Source organism: Pelodiscus sinensis, chromosome 19 (genome assembly GCF_049634645.1).
Source record: "Pelodiscus sinensis isolate JC-2024 chromosome 19, ASM4963464v1, whole genome shotgun sequence".
Classification (NCBI taxonomy): domain Eukaryota; kingdom Metazoa; phylum Chordata; order Testudines; family Trionychidae; genus Pelodiscus; species Pelodiscus sinensis.
The window spans coordinates 26,420,456-26,436,902 of NC_134729.1; the positions used below are offsets into that span (position 1 = coordinate 26,420,456).

Genomic DNA, 16,447 nt, shown 5'->3' on the forward strand with positions numbered 1-16,447 from the left:
AAGCTGCAGGAGTTTCAACTGCAGCAACTCCAGGCTCGTCTGTGCCTCACTTGGCAGGGGGCTTGGCAGCCACGATGGATTCCCCCCAGGTGCCGCAAAGGGAAGTCAGGGGAAGACCTCCCCATGGAGCTGGGGGGAAAGGGGCAGGCGAGATGGGCTTACCCTGAGACAAGCCATGGCTACAAGGGCAGGGCAGTTGCTGAGCTGAGGTACCGGGCTGAGGTACTGGCTCCCCCGACACAGGTCGCTCAGCACCAGCAAGGGCTGGAGGAGATCTGCTCTGCACAGGACAGGCAGGAAGGTGGGAGCCAGAACAGGCCTGCCCCAGGCCGGAGAACAGGAGAACTGGAGATGGGGGTGTGACGTAGTGGGGGTACTTGCTGGGCTGTGGTGACCCCTGCTGTCTGGAGCAAGACCCAGCAGGGAAAACCTCACTATGCAAAGGTAGTGCCAAACTTGTTGAACCAGTGGCCAGACACCCCCATGGAGAGGAACAAAGGAAGGTGGATGCTGCCCTGACTGGGGGGCAGGGCTGGAAGGGAATTTAGTTAGTTCTGTCTGAGAGCATGGAGAAGAGCCTAGGGGCAGGGGCTGGAGTTTAGGGGCCCAGTCTCCCCCATCTCAAGGGGGCCTGAGGCATCCTAGCCCAGCTCTGTGACCAGATTCCATCTGTGCTGCGCTGTATCCTGGAGAGGCAATAAACTTCCTCTATTCCACCAGCTGGTGCAGTCTGTTTGTGCCATTTCGGGGTGCAGGAGACGGGGGACCCCCAACGCGCCGTCACAGGGGGACAGCAAACCTTTCTGCTGCAGAAGGAGCTACGCTCCAGAACCTGCATCAGCTGGGCTCAAGGCTACCTCTGAAGGAAGGTGTCCCTGTCCGTGGCCTGTCGAAGCGGGGAGCGGCTCTACAACCCCCAAATCTGGATGTGGCGACTGAGGCCACGGTAAAAGACTTTGCATCTAACTGCGAGTTTCCAGACCCCTCATTGCCTCGATCCTGCCCGCCTGGGGCGGGGCGGGGGGAGAGCTCAGACTTCTCCCAGGCAGGAAAGGGAGGGCGAGCGGGTAAGTGATGCCGCAGAATGGGGGCAACGTGTTTGCCCCTCAATCCTCCAGGCTTGGCAACCATCCATTCTCCTCTGGATCTCGCGGGATGCAACTCGCCTCCCCAGGCCGCCCAAGACCCCGAGAAGGAATGTCCCAAGTCCCTGTAGCACCGGCCGTGCCTCAGGTTTCCAGGTGTCCGGTTTTCGCCCAGACAGTCCAGTATTTGTGGCCTCATGTCAAATGTCCGGTGAGGACATTCTTCCCCCGGCGGGTCTGGCGGGAACGGGGGGATTTAAAGGCACAGTGCCTTTTTTTCCCCTCAACCAATAACTTTGGTCCCCTGTTTTTTTTCTCAGCCAATTCCCCCCCGCCATGTTCGGTATTTTGTATGAAAGTATCTGGCAACCCTGTGCCCGGCACTCTGGGGGAGCCGCACCAAAGCCACATGCTCCGGGGAGGACGGGGATGGACAAGTGCACAGTCCTGTCAATCAAAAGTTCCCGGAGGGGGGGGGGTGGAGCTTCTCTGCATGGTAGGTCAGTCTGGGGGGGGGGGTGGTCTGGAAAGGGCCACAGAGCACAGCCAGCGGGGGACACCTGGCAATGACGCTCGGACCAGAAGCTGCCCGGGATGGTAGCTACTCCTTTATTATAATCATGCCGTTATTTTGTGCCTTCTTCTCAGAGTTAGTATTTTACACATTTTTTGTTATAATATATTTATATAAAATGGTGAAAACAATGCCTCCCTCCCCCCCGGAGTAAGCGTCAGAATGGAACATTCCACCAGCAAGGGAGACAAAGGAACGCCCACCCGCCAGCCTATCAGGAACCACCCAGCGCCCGCGAGGCGGCGAGTGGATGACGCGGTAGCAGGTATATTAATAGCTGGAGCAGCTGGGGCAGGGCAGAGAAGGGGGCGTCGTTCCTGCCTTGCCCAGGGGATCTGCAGACAGAACCGGTCCCCAGGCCTGCGCCTTCTGCTGCTCCATTCCCATGCAGAACAATCGGGGCTTCTAATCCAGGCTCATTTCACACCGACTCTCTGGCCTCGTCCAGCCCTGCTGGTCCTGGGAGACTCTGGAGAGCTGGGGAAATCGTTAGCGCACGGCAGCCGCGGCTAGCAAGGCAGCGGAGCCTGACTGAGCGTGGAGCCGCGGGAGGGGAGCGTGCAGCCGCGAGCGACTCGTGACAGGAGAAAGCTTTGCGTTCTGCTGCCAAGGCCCCCGGAGGCAGTAGGGCAGGGCACTGGGTTGGGATTCAGGAGAGCCCAGTGCCATTCCTGGTTCTATGGTGCCTTGGGCCACATCACTTCTTCTCTTTGTTTCCACTCCCAACCTTTCTTTGGCTGGTCTGTTTAGCCTGGAAACTCAGCTGTCTCTTATGTGTGCGTGCAGCATCTAGCACCGCAGGCCTCGACTTCAGCTGGTGTTTCTAGGCCCACCCCTGCGATACAAATAATAGTCGAAGCTTCAGGAAAACCAACGTTTTTAACAGCCTGAGCCAAACCCCCTTCTCCTCCCGGAGATGACCACTCTCCGACTGGTTCTCCAGTCCGCCACAGAGCCTTCCAGGGGAAACAAGCCTCAGCAAACCAAACACTCTGGCCCCTCCCACCACAGCCACCTTGCTCCATCCATCAGAAAGAAGCGCAAAGGCACAAGCCTTGTCCTTGGCAGGTTGAGGCTCCACCCAGCTGAAAAGCTCCCTCTGTTTCTTGCTCTCCCTGTTTTCCCTGGACTCCCGCCCGCATAGGGCAGGGTGCCTGCCTCAGTCCTCAGTCCCTCTCCCTTGCCCCCGGCCTGCTGCCCAGCACAGCAGCACCCACTGAGCATGCTTGGTCTCCCAGCCGTGGAGACCAGGTACCGAGGGAAGCGAGGGCAGGACCACAGCATGCTGACTGGCTGTCAGGAACCCCCTGCCCGCCAGAGCGATGGGCAGGGCCGTTGGCTGGGGCCCGCAGGATCCCCCGGTGCAACTGAATAAATAACAAATGTCAGAATTTCAAGTAATGTCCCTGCTTCGTGCTCTCCCCAGCTCTGCCGTCTCCCGGCAGGGGCCTGGCTCCGGCGCGGCCATGGAGCCCTCCCTGCGCCTGGTGTGCTGCCTGGCTACAGAGCGGCCCAGGCGCTGGCAGTGGTTTCATTGAGGCTCCTGCCACGGGGCTTCCTGGGGTTGGGGGGTGTCGCTGGCTCCCGCCAGTAGCATGGCCAGTGTTCGGTGTGATCCCGTGGAGATTCCCGGGGCAGGGGCGGAGGGAGTGGCTGCCCCCTGGCGTTGCTTTCGCCTTCCAGTTTTCCGACGGGGTCGCCTGGCTCCTTTAATGCCCCTGGCAGGTTTTACAGCACATCTGTCGGAAGTAGGTCCGGCTGCAGAACTTGAACTTCAGCACCAGGGGGCAGTAGGCGACCTTGTTCACATCCTTGCACTCTGCAGGGAGCCCAGAGGGAGGAGGGTTAGAGCCCCGCTCGGCTGAGCAGAGAAGGGGCTCAGAGCGACCCCCCAGGGCTGGACTCCCCCGACTCCGGGAAACATTCGTTGCCCAGGGCCCAGCTGCCAGGGAGCAAGTGGGAAACCCCAGCGCCAGGGAGCAAGTGGGGGGAAACCCCAGCGCCAGGGAGCAAGTGGGAAACCCCAGCGCCAGGGAGCAAGCAAGGGCCGGGAATCCTAGCGAGGTCGAGGCATCTCCCCCCGACAGGCTCAGCCGGACCAGGAGCCACTGCCCCCGCCCCACTGCAGGGGCCAGACCCAGAGGGGCGCGTGCTGGGCTCAGGGCTCGGTGGGGGGCGCGTTGGCCGTGGGCCGTGTTCAGAGGGGGCGCGCCGGCCGCGCGGCTGGTACCTTCCGGGCTCTCGGTAGCTCCTGACTCGCACTGGGCTTCGCACTGCTGCATGGCGGCCGGCTTGAGGCTGTCCCCGCACTCGCCGGACGGCTGCCCGGTGTGGCTCAGGCAGTGGACGGGGCGTCTCTGCTGGCCGAGGCCGCACTGGGCGGAGCACTGCGGGGGCAGGCGCGGAGTCAGCGCAGGCCGTTCGGCCCGGCCCCGCATGGCCCAGACTGCGGCTTCCTTCCGGGCACAGAGCGGGCCCCTGCCTGATCCAAACCCACTGAGCCCCGCTCCCCTGCTGCCCGGGCGTGCTGTCACCCCTGCGCTGCCTGGGCCCGAGTGGAGGGAAGGTCCTTCCGGCCAGGCTCCTAGCAGGGGGCACAGTGGCTGGGCACTGGGGGTGGGGCACTGGGGAAATAAGGGCCCCCCTTTCGGGAAGGAAAGAGACTCAAGGGCCCTCGCCCCTTTACCTGCCCGGCTCCCCCCTCCGGCTGCAGCTGGGGGCTCTTCCCCCCCGTTTTCCCCACTGCAGTGAGGCAGCAGGTGACTCAGGAGGGGCCTGGAGGCTGGGACGTGAGCGCTCCTGGGCAGGGGGCGGGGCGGGAGCGGCTCCGAGTGCCAGAGGGAGGCCCACATACCCAGCACGCAGCCTGGGGTCTGTCTGTGGGCACGGAGGGCACCGGCCGCCCAGGCTGCGGCTGCTCCGGCTCGGCCCGAGGGGCTGCTTCTCTGGGGGCGGATGTTTGGGCCCAGGGTGGAGCCAGGGTTCTGGGGCCCCACAAGGGCCCCGGTGCTGTTTCCGGCTGTGAGTCGTGAGACACCCCCGGGCCCGCTGGGGAAGGCCGCTCTGCTCTGAGGCCGCCCGGTGCCTGAGGCCGGGGCCCTGGGTGGGCTGTTTGCTGCACCCAGCGTCTGCCCGGCTGCTTTAGCTTTTCCCGCCACGCTGCCTTCGTTGAGGTGCCCGTGTGCAGTGCCCGCCCGGGATCTCCTGGGCACCCCCCACGGCTCCCCGGGAAGAGCTAGGACTCAGTACCTCTCCCCACTCGCCAGTCACCCACCGCGGGGGCGGGCAGCGCCGCAGGGTGCACCTCATGCTGGCCGGGGGCTTGGTGCTCTCTGGGCACTGCGAGTTGGGCAGGGTGGTGCTGTGGTCCCCACTTTTGCAGAGCACGATGCGGTGGCGGAAACCGGGCCCGCAGCTCGGGGTGCACTGCGGAGAGAGACGGGAAACTCAGGGGGCCCAGGAAGGAGAAGCAGCTTTGACACCCCAGCCTGCACCTCAGCCCGCCAGTGCTCCAGCCACGGGGGCCCGGTGTCCCAGAGACCCCAAGCCAGGGAGGCCAATATGGCCTGCAGTGGCTTTGGGCCCCCTCCCCATAGCATGTCTGGGGCTGTGAGCTCGAGGCCTTATCCATCCTGCCCCCCACGTCCTACCATGCCCACCCCCGGCCCTACACACAGCAGGCCAGACCCTCGGCTGCGGGAATGCAATGTGCTTCTATGAATTCCACACAGCCATGAGTCCACGCGGCGGGATCTGGCCCGCAATCCATTAGGCAGCCCACGCCTGCTGCACGCAATCGCTCTCCCGCAGGACGCCAGCGAGAGCCCACGGGACCCAGGGCTCACTGAAATGCCGCAGTCAGGTGGCTCCCAGCTACGGCAGCCCCGCTTGGCCAGTCCCTCTTCCGTCATGAGCACTGGCACGGAGATCGGTGGCAACAGGGCTAGTGGTTAGGGGATAACGCTGCCTCGCCAAAGGGCTCTGAGGTCTCAGAAGATGGGAGCCATGTGCAGCCAGCCGGATCGACACCCGGTGTGAACCGGTGCAGAGCTACACACGTCCACGGGGCTGCCCTGATCTCCACCCCCTGAGGATCTGGGCCAGCAATGGTCAAGTAGGAGCATCCTTGTTGCCGTGTGCCACGGCTTTGTGACGTAGTGGGGGTACTTGCTGGGCTGTGGTGACCTCTTCTGTCTGGAGCAAGACCCAGCAGGGAAAACCTCATTATGCAAAGGTGACTCCATACCGGTTGAACCAACCCCCCATGGGGAGGAACAAAGGGAGGTGGATGCTGCCCTGGCTGGGGGCAGGGCTGGGAGAGGTGGAGTTAGTTCCTGGCTGGAAAGCAGGGAAGAAGGAACTGGGGAGGGGGCTGGGATCCCCCCATCTCAAAGGGGCCACTGAGGCCTCTTAGCCCCAGTTCCTGTAACCAGATTACATCTGTGCTATGCTGTATCCTGGAGGAGCAATAAACCACCCTCAATTCCACTGGCTGGTAGAGTCTGTTTGTGCCATTTTGGGGTGCAGGTGACGGGGGACCCCCAACGCGCCATCACACTGGTGTCAGAAGTGGGATGCACTGCACCCCGTGGATGGAGCTTCCAGCGGCGAGCGACAAGGCGCTGTAGAAGCAAGAGCCCTGGAGCCAGGCATGCTGGAGACAGAGCGAAGCGGTTCCTGGGAATCGTGGGGCGCTGCAGCACTAGACTGGTGAGTCTGCACCGAGGGGACCAGCGGGCCGATGGCCTACGCCCGACTCTTGAAGGCAGAGCTGGTGGGGCTGTGCAGAGAGAGGGGCTTGCCTGTGCGGAAAGCAGCCAAGGCCCAGCTGATTGCCCAGCTGGAAGAGAATGACCAGCCACAGGGCCAGGATCTTGTCCCCAGGGGAAGCAGCCAGACCCCCCCGAGAGTGTGTCAGGCTCAGAGAGGGGGAGGAGCGCTGGAACCCACCAGAGATATGAGACAGCGTCTCCCGGGAGGCCTGCAAGCTGTAGCCCATCTAGGGCAGAGGCCAGCCCAGCGGAGCTGCGGCGGCTGGAGATCCAGCTGCGGATAAAGGAATTGGAAGTAGAGGACCGAGAGAGGGACCACCAGGACCGAGAGAAGGAGCTCCAAGATCGAGAAAGGGACCGCGAGGACCGAGAGAGGCAGCGACAGCATGAGCTGGCCATGGCAGAGCGGAGAACCGGCGGGGCATCGGCTGCTCCAAGTGTGGATGGGCCCCAGGGTCCCGGGACTGCCAGACGCTTGGAGAGGCTCGTGGTGGCCCAATTGAAGGACATGGGCGACATAGACGGGTTCCTCAGCTCCTTTGAGAGGGTCTGTGGACTGCAACGGGTTCCCCCAGCTGACTGGCTGCAGGAGCTCATCCCCGCACTGAACCAGGAGGCGGCCGGAGTGCTCAGTCAGCTGGAGGACCTACAGCCAGGGGATTACAACCGAGTCAAGGAGGCCCTGCTGCACAAGTTCGGGCTGACCCCCGAGATGTACAGGAAGAAGTTCCGGGAGGTACAGAAAGGGCCACAGGAGACCTATGTGGATCTGGCCTCCCGCCTGTCTCAATACGGCCGCAAGTGGGTGTCTGGAGTCGGAGGCCAGACCACAGAGGAGCTGCTCAAGCTGGTCCTGATGAAGCAGCTCTATGAAGCGTGCCCACCCAAACTGAGGCTGTGGCTCAAGGACCAGAGACCAGAGAACCCCCAGGAGGCCGGGAGACTGGCAGATGAGTTCACGGAGAGCCGGTCCGGGTGTGAACGGGAGTCCCGGAGAGAAAGGGAATCGCGCAGAGACCGATTCTTGGCTGAGCGACGGAGAGAGGCACCTCCGAGGCGAGCCCCAGGGACCAGGACCAGTCATCGATACCCCAGAAAACCAGCCAGGGCCCGGGCAGAGCCGACCCAAACGGGCCCACAGAACCTAACTTGCCTTCGCTGTGGGCAACGAGGCCACAAGAGGGCTCAATGCACCAGGCGCAAGAACAGGTCCCATGACCTGGGACTTGCCAGGGTTAACTGGCTGGGGCGGGAGGAAGGGCAGGCTGCCCCAGAGGCAGGGGCTGGCAGGCAAACCTCCACTAGGGGGAGGGAAAAGGATGCTCAGTTTACCTCCTCTGGGAGGTCTGACCCTCGGGAGGCAGATTTCCCCGTGTACCGGGTGGGGGCAGGGCGGCCCCTACGGAGGGACTGCCTCGTACCCCTGGAGGTGGATGGTAGGAAGGTGACGGGTTTCTGGGACACGGGGGCGGAGGTGACGCTGACCCGACCCGACGTAGTGACCCCAGACCGTATGCTACCCGATACTCAGCTGACACTGAGGGTCATAGGGAGCACCCCATTTAAGGTACCCGTAGCCAGGGTGCATCTGAAGTGGGAGGCCAAGGAGGGCCCCAAGGAAGTGGGGGTGCACCCGCACTTGCCCACCGACGTGCTGATGGGGAGTGACCTGGAGGAGTGGCCAGATGGACCCCACCAGACGCTGGCCACCACCCGTAGCCAGAGCAAGCGAGGGGCTGGCGGCCCGGAACTCGAGGAGGTTCCCCAACAGGGGTCCCAGGGCCCCGTCCCAGGAGACCTAGAGTTGGACCTAGGCAGTGAGGGAAACCACGGCCCTGTCCCAGCCCCAGCCGCTGAATTCCAGGCAGAGGTGCGAGCGGATCCCTCCCTGCAGGCCCTGAGGGACCGGGCTGACCTGGGTGCAGCTCAACCCCTAGGAGGAGATTGCCAGGAGAAGTTCCGGTGGGAGAGGGGATTTCTGTACCGGGAATGGCTTTCCCCCGGGACGGTAGGCAAGGGGGGCTCCAGCAGCAGCTGGTGGTTCCCCAAAGGTATCGCCGCAAGCTGCTACACCTGGCCCATGATATCCCGTTCTCGGGACACCAGGGGATCAGGCGCACGCGGCTGAGGCTGCTCCAAAACTTCTAGTGGCCGGGGATGTTTGCAGCTGTCGGGGTCCCCCGTCTCCTGCACCCCGAAATGGCACAAACAGACTCCACTAGCCAGTAGAATTGAGGGTGGTTTATTGCTCCTCCAGGGGTGTGTCTAGACTACAGAGTTTTGTCGACAAAACTATACCTGCGTCCACACTACCGCTGAGTTCTGTCGACATAACATCGACAGAACTCAGCAGTTTTGTCGACGTATGTAAACCTCATTTTACAAGGAATAACACCTTCTGTCGACAGAGTTTCTGTCGACAGAAGGTGTTATTGAATGGAAACTGTCCTTTGCGTCCAGACTACCATGTCGACAAAAGCAGCTTGCTTTGTCGACAGAACTCAATGTAGTCTGGATGCGCTTTGTCGACAGAAGTTTTGTTGACAGTATCTGTCGACAAAACTTCTGTCGACAGAAGCCTGTAGTCTAGACGTACCCCAGGATACAGCATAGCACAGATGTAATCTAGTTACAGGAACTGGGGCTAAGAGGCCTCAGTGGCCCCTTTGAGATGGGGGGATCCCAGCCCCCTCCCCAGTTCCTTCTTCCCTGCTTTCCAGCCAGGAACTAACTCCACCTCTCCCAGCCCTGCCCCCAGCCAGGGCAGCATCCACCTCCCTTTGTTTCTCCCCATGGGGGGTTGGAGTCACCTTTGCATAATAAGGTTTTCCCTGCTGGGTCTTGCTCCAGACAGAAGAGGTCACCACAGCCCAGCAAGTACCCCCACTACGTCACAGGCTTGTACACAGCCTAGCACTGTGGGGCCCGAGGCTACAAGCTAGGGTCGTACAAAACCAGTGACTGACAATGCTGAATAAACGACACCTTGCAATTCGGTGCCAAACAGGGCCCTGCTTGGAAAGGGGCTCTCTTCGACCCGAGTGTCTGAAGCAGCGATGGGCAACCCAGGCTAGTAGTGGCTGTGGGAGTGGCCCGCCCTCATCTCCGTTGCCACAAGCTTGTCGTAAGCAAGACGGTTTCCCAAGCGAGGGCAGTTTTGCTCCTGGCGCTTGTGTGACTCCGGGCTGTGCCGAACTGGAGCAGCGCTGGGACTGGCTGCAGGGGGCGCGCCTGGCTCCCACAAGCCGTGTTGTGTGTGGCCAGCAGGCACCTCCCTGGCTCCACATGCAGGACACTTCAGTAGCACCACATAGAAACCAGCCGAAAACGTCTCGCTGGCCACACACAGAGCCTGCGGGGCCGCTGCTGCGCACCTCTGCTACCGCCATCGCTGGCTTCCTTGGCATTGTCCCGTGCTGAGACAAGTCACTAAGCAGCACGCCTGCCTCTTGGCTGCCTCTGCCCTTCTGAGCCTCCATAACAGGCCCGGGACATACTGAGCCTTTGAGCTACCTTCGCTCTCCCAACTCTGCCTTAACACTGGCTTATCGGTCAGGGTTTGAAGCCCATGGCTTGGCCCTCCCGGCTCAGAGGCTGTCAGAACTGGAAAAGACACAGAGGAAGACAACCCAAAGGATTCCAGGGGTGGCGCTGCTTCTGAATAGAACCCCGGGCGGGCAGAGACCTCAGGAGCCATCGAGTCCAGCCCCCGGCCCAAAGCTGGACCAGCCCAACTCAATCAGCCCAGCCAGGGCTGGGTCAAGCTGGGATTTCAAAACCTCTATAGCCTGGACTACACAAAGATGTATGCTGATATTGCACATCTTAGAACCATAGAACGGGAAGAGACCTCAGAAGGTCAAGTCCAGCCCCCTGCTCTAGGCAGGACCAATCCCAACTAGATCAACCAGGCCAGGGCTTTGTCAAGCCGAGACTGAAACACCCCTAGGGATGGAGACTCCACTACTTCCCTAGGGAACCCATCCCAGTGCTTCACCACCCTCCTAGTGAAATAGTTTTTCCTAATATCCAACCTGGACCTCTCCCACCGCAACCCATTGCTCCTTGTTCTGTCACCTGCCCCCACTGAGAACAGCCTCTCTCCATCCTCTTTGGAACCCCCTTCAGGACGTTGCAGGCTGCTCTCAAATCCCCCCTCACTCTTCTCTTCTGCAGACTGAACAAACCCAAATCCCTCAGCCGCTCCTCGTAGGTCAAGTGCTCCAGCCTCCTCAGCATTTTCATTGCTCCCCGCCGGACCCTCTCCAATGCGTCCACAGGGCCTGGCATTGGATGCAATACTCCAGGAGGTGGGACGGGGTCTCTCTCCCCGCGGGGCCATTACCAAGGTGTCGGAATGTGCTGCTGTTAGAGCCCAGCGGGACTATCGCTGGTTTGTCTCTTCTATAGGAACTAGATCCTCCAGGCTCCTGCCTGCTCATTGCTAAATGACCTGCCAGAAGAGGGGAGTTTTCACGTTGCCATGTCACCCTGGAGTCATGGTTCAAGTTGCCCCCCTGCAAGTGCAATGTGAAGTGGTGCCCTGCAGCCACAGGGAAAGTAACGGAACATTTCTCACGGGCCCAGTCCTATGGCAACCCAGGGCCCTGCCGGCTTCTCACTAGCTCCCTGCCGGCTGCTGCTGCGGCTCAGCCCCCGGGAGCCCCCGCGTCCTGTCACCTCTGCTCCCACGGGCCCTTCCCTCTGACCAGGGGCATGTCTGGTTATTGCGGGGCTCGTGCATCGTGGGCCAGAGCTCAGCCCCCGGGAACCCCCGTGTCCTGCCGGAGACGGGCCCTTACCTCTGACCAGTCCAGGGCTGCCCATTGCGGGGGGCATGTCTGGTTATTGCAGGGCTCGTGCATCGTGGGCCGGGGCTGGGCGCAGGCGCTGTCGTCCAGGGTTTTCTCTTCGGCCGCAGAGACCTTCCTCTGGCAGGCGACGCTGCGGGTGCGGATGCCCCTGTTGCAGCTCCGGCTGCATTCTGACCAGTTCCCCACCGCCCAGCTGGGGACAGAGAGACGGGCTGACGGGCAGGCGTAAGGCCCCACCGGGGCAGTGTGCGCCCAGCGGTAGAGGGCAGGAACCTAAAGCTCTGTGCACCCCGCTGGGCTCGGCAGACACTCCCCAAGTTCTCCCCAGCTGTGGACCCTTGTTTCAGCTCAGGGGGTCTCCATTTCCCAGCGTAACATGGGAGCAGTGACGCCGCTGCGGGAGGCTGGGTGTGTGCCTGGCTCCAACGGGGCCTAGTGCTGGGGGAGAGCAGCATCCCCCTTACAGAGGAGCCTTCTGTCCAGCAGACCCCACGCTCTGAGCCCCACCCCCAAGCCCGGGGCAAGTCCCCTGCGCCATCCTCCAGCACCTCTGGAGCGCCATTGGCGCCACCGGAGCATTGTCCTCAGCCTGCAGGAGTCTGTGGCCGCCTGGCCCAGCCCAAGGGAGCAGCCTCGGGGGAACCGGCTTTGCTGATTCAGGGGACAGCAGGCACCAAATCCGTTCTCCACCTTGCTCCGGTCCCGCTCCTCCATCCACGAGCCGGCTCGGGAGTCCCTGGCCCTGCCCCCCCGGGCGCTGGGACCGACCCCCGTCACACACTCACGTGGGCGGACATGGCTCAGTGTTGCACGGCCGCTGCTTCTCAGGCAGCTTGGTTTCAGGGCTGCAGAAATGGTTGAAGACTGTGGAGCTGTCGGCCTGTTTCTTGCACACGACGGACTGGACTTGGCTGCCTGCGGGGGCGGCGGGAGAAGGGGCGACTGACACAGCTGTGGCTGCTTACAGGGTCCGGAACCGCTCAGCACTCCCGGTCCTGGGGCCCGTCTGCGGGGGCGAAGCCCTAACCGAACCCGGCAACTTATGCTGGGTCCCTGGGGGGGCAACCCCTGCTCGCTCCACGGCCAGGATACCCCGACGTTTCGCATTACAGCCCCGTTTCCATCCTCTCGAAAGCCTGGAAATCGGTAGGTGAAGGCCTTTGCCCACAGGGTCCTGCACTACAGCGCCCAGAACAAGCTGCTTTCCAAAGGCATGGAAGGCTTTGTGAGCAGGCTTAGGGGAAAGCCACGAGAATCGGGTGTGTCCTGCACCACCCTCCCGTGGCCCCTCACACCCACCCCTGTTGTGGGGCCCCCCGCCCGCCCACGGCCCCTCACACCCACACCTGGCCCCTCACACCCAACCCTGCTGTGGGGCCCCCCGCCCGCCCACGGCCACTCACATCCAACCCTGCTGTGGGGCCCCCCGCCCGCCCACGGCCACTCACATCCAACCCTGCTGTGGGGCCCCCCGCCCGCCCACGGCCCCTCACACCCACACCTGGCCCCTCACACCTAACCCTGCTGGGGGGCCCCCCGCCCGCCCACAGCCCCTCACACCCACACCTGCTGTGGGGCCCCCCGCTCGCCCACGGCCCCTCACACCCAACCCTGCTGTGGGGCCCCCCGCCCGCCCACGGCCCCTCACACCCACACCTGGCCCCTCACACCCAACCCTGCTGTGGGGCCCCCCGCCCGCCCACGGCCCCTCACACCCACACCTGGCCCCTCACACCTAACCCTGCTGTGGGGCCCCCCGCCTGCCAACGGCCCCTCACACCCAACCCTGCTGTGGGGCCCCCCGCCCGCCCACGGCCCCTCACACCCACACCTGGCCCCTCACACCTAACCCTGCTGTGGGGCCCCCCGCCCGCCCACGGCCCCTCACACCCACACCTGGCCCCTCACACCTAACCCTGCTGTGGGGTCCCCTGCCCGCCCACGGCCCCTCACACCTAACCCTGCTGTGGGGTCCCCCGCCCGCCCACGGCCCCTCACATCCAACCCTGCTGTGGGGCCCCCCGCCCGCCCACGGCCCCTCACACCCACACCTGGCCCCTCACACCCAACCCTGCTGTGGGGCCCCCCGCCCGCCCACGGCCACTCACATCCAACCCTGCTGTGGGGCCCCCCGCCCACCCACGGCCCCTCACACCCACACCTGCTGTGGGGCCCCCCGCCCACCCACAGCCCCTCACACCCAACCCTGCTGTGGGGCCCCCCGCCCACCCACAGCCCCTCACACCCAACCCTGCTGTGGGGCCCCCCGCCCGCCTACGGCCCCTCACACCCAACCCTGCTGTGGGGCCCCCCGCCCGCCTACGGCCCCTCACACCCAACCCTGCTGTGGGGCCCCCCGCCCGCTCATGGCCCCTCACACCAAAGCTGAAAGACCATTTTTCTTGGTTTTCAAACTGTCTGTTTTCTTGGGCATCCCTGCTTAGCCCCTCCCCGCCAAGGTCCTCAGAGACGCCAGACACCCCCAGAAACACAGCGTCAGCCCCCCGGCATCCTGGGAAGCATCCATTTAAGGGGTTCACAGAGCAGGGATTTAAAGGCCCAGAGGGGACCATTGTGGTCCAGTCCAAGCTGTTGCCAGACACATGCCGCTGAGTTTCCAGTGTGCCTTTCCCACCCCCTGGCCATGGCCATGCAGACGGACAGGACGCTGCAAGCGGCGGACTGTGGGATTCGGGTCTGAAAGCCCCATTAGACAAACGGGACTCCCAAAGCAAAGCCCGACGTGGGGAGTCACGGGGGTTGCAGCTGTTCCCCCCCCAAGCATGGTCCAGCCTCTCACCCCCCGCGCAGATGGCGGAGCATTTGGTCCAAGGCGCATAGTGCCAGGAATACTGGGTCAGGGAGCTGCGGGCGAGGGGCGTGTTGAACTTGTACCGAATCCCCGGCAGCTCTGCCCGCACGAGAACCTGTGGAGAAAGGGGCCGTCAGCGCGCCGGGGCCCACCAGCCATCAAGCGGAGTGTGACCCCGGGCCCCTCTCGCGGAGTGTCCCAGGACCGGCCTCTGGGCTCCAGAGCTGCTGGGCTCCGCCGCCTTCCCAGCTCTGGAGCCCCTAGAGTCGCTGTCCGCCGGCCCAGAGCAGCACAGCGGAGGGACCCCAGAGCCAAAACCTGATTTCATCCCTGGCTCTGGGGCCGAATGGGGCAGGGATTGGAGAAGAATTTGGCCCCAAGATGCCAGTGTCCCTCCCTCCTAAGCATTAACTTGGGGGGGGGGCGGAGTCGGGAGGGGGATAATCGAATGGGATGGTTTAGCGGCCGTCAGGGCCCGGGAAGGATGAGGCCGTTACCATGACAATGAGCGTGGCATTGGTAGGCCCTAGGGCCTCCAGCGATTCGGGCTCGTCCGGAGCTCTCCTGTAGTGGAAGGTCGTCCCGGCGAGGTCAAGGCGCCTGGGCGGGTCGATGGAGAGCTTCCCGTTGATGAAATACTCGCCGCTCTCCCCTTTCAGCGCTGGAAGGACAGGCGAGGAGAGGGCTCTCAGGGCGGCGGGGCCAGCCGGCTCGTTCCCAGGAAGCCTCCCAGCCCCCGGGCAGACGTGCCAGGTGGGCCCTGCCCAAGCCACGGCTCCCCAGAGAGGGGGGCCTGGGCACGGACAGGGCATCTTCTGGGATCGCCCTGTCCCCTGCGCCTGCTCACCCAGGTAGCTGAGAGAGAGGTTCAGCTCCCGGACGTCAATGTGCACCGAGCCCTTGGGGATCCAGACCACCTCCTCGTAATCTGGAAGACAGCCCCAGGCGGGGTCAGCAGGGAACCGAGGCACGCTGGGGTCAGAGACACCGCAGGGAGCAGCCGGGGGGTGGGCACCGTCTGAGTTCAGCACAGCTTGGGCAGGGGGAAGGAATCCTGAACCCACCCGTAGGGAAAACAAATCAGGGAGCCCAGCACTACCCCGGGTGTAATGACCCCCCCACCTCAGAGAGCACACGGGTGTACCAACCCCCCACCACGGGTGTACCGACCCCCCCCATCTCAGGGAGTCCACGGGTGTACCAACCCCCCCACCTCAGAGAGCACATGGGAGTACCAACCCCCCACCATGGGTGTACTGACCCCCCCTCCTCAGAGAGCCCACGGGTGTACCGACCCCCCACCTCAGACAGCACACGGGTGTACCAACCCCCCACCACGAGTGTACCGATCCCCCCATCTCAGGGAGCCCACAGGTGTACCGACTCCCCATCTCAGAGAGCACACGGGTGTACCAACCCCCCACCACGGGTGTACCGACCCATCTCAGGGAGCCCACGGGTGTACCGACCCCCCCACCTCAGAGAGCACACAGGTGTACCAACCCCCCACCACGGGTGTATTGACCCCCCCACCTCAGAGAGCCCACGGGTGTACCGACCCCCCACCTCAGAGAGCACATGGGTGTACCAACCCCCCACCACGGGTGTACTGACCCCCCCCACCTCAGAGAGCCCGTGGGTGTACCGACCCCCACACCTCAGGAAGCCCATGGGTGTACCAACCCCTCACCTCAGAGAGCACACGGGTGTACCAACCCCCCACCACGGGTGTACTGACCCCCCCCATCTCAGGGAGCCCATGGGTGTACCGACTCCCCACCTCAGAGAGCACACGGGTGTACCAACCCCCCACCACGGGTGTACCGACCCCCCCATCTCAGGGAGCCCATGGGTGTACCAACTCCCCACCTCAGAGAGCCCACGGGCGTACCGACCCCCCACCTCAGGGAGCCCCCGGGCGTACCGATCCCCCACCTCAGGGAGCCCCCGGGCGTACCGATCCCCCACCTCAGAGAGCCCACGGGTGTACCGACCCCCCACCTCAGGGAGCCCCCGGGTGTACCGACCCCCCACCTCAGGGAGCCCCCGGGTGTACCGACCCCCCCCACCTCAGGGAGCCCCCGGGCGTACCGACCCCCCCCACCTCAGGGAGCCCCCGGGCGTACTGACCCCCCATCGCCCAAGATCAAGGCTCTGAACCAGAAGGCACGGTGGGGGGGGGGGGGGGGAGCCGAGCCGTGCCCCACGGGGCCAGATGTGCCTTACCCCCCTCGGGCAGGGACTGGTTGAAGATGCCTTCGATGGTCTCGCAGGCGCTCCCGTCCCCCCCGCACACGCGGCACTTGTCCTCCTTCAAGTCCGAGCCCAGGACGCGGTCACAGCCCACGTGCTGGCGGGAGAGAGCGGGCGGAGGGGGGTTATCTGTCCGC

At 63.8% G+C, this 16,447-nt stretch overlaps 1 protein-coding gene across 5 annotated transcripts in view; it reads right to left on the reverse strand.

Annotated features, from left to right (window-relative positions):
* Window positions 1–1,680: 1,680 nt before the first annotated feature.
* Window positions 1,681–16,447, reverse strand: part of ADAMTS10 (ADAM metallopeptidase with thrombospondin type 1 motif 10) — a 118,032-nt gene continuing 103,265 nt past the window's right edge. For 4 of the 5 annotated variants that reach the window (XM_075903178.1, XM_075903177.1, XM_075903175.1 and 1 more), the window contains exons 17-25: window positions 16,284–16,407; window positions 14,905–14,985; window positions 14,555–14,718; window positions 14,046–14,172; window positions 12,031–12,160; window positions 11,234–11,438; window positions 4,909–5,085; window positions 3,890–4,046; window positions 1,681–3,478 (exon numbers count right to left, since the gene is read on the reverse strand). In XM_075903178.1, coding sequence (XP_075759293.1) covers window positions 3,369–3,478; window positions 3,890–4,046; window positions 4,909–5,085; window positions 11,234–11,438; window positions 12,031–12,160; window positions 14,046–14,172; window positions 14,555–14,718; window positions 14,905–14,985; window positions 16,284–16,407 — 1,275 coding nt within the window. In that variant the 3' untranslated portion in view covers window positions 1,681–3,368. The remainder of the gene's footprint in view (window positions 3,479–3,889; window positions 4,047–4,908; window positions 5,086–11,233; window positions 11,439–12,030; window positions 12,161–14,045; window positions 14,173–14,554; window positions 14,719–14,904; window positions 14,986–16,283; window positions 16,408–16,447) is intronic. The other variant, XR_012896730.1, reaches the window with a different exon arrangement.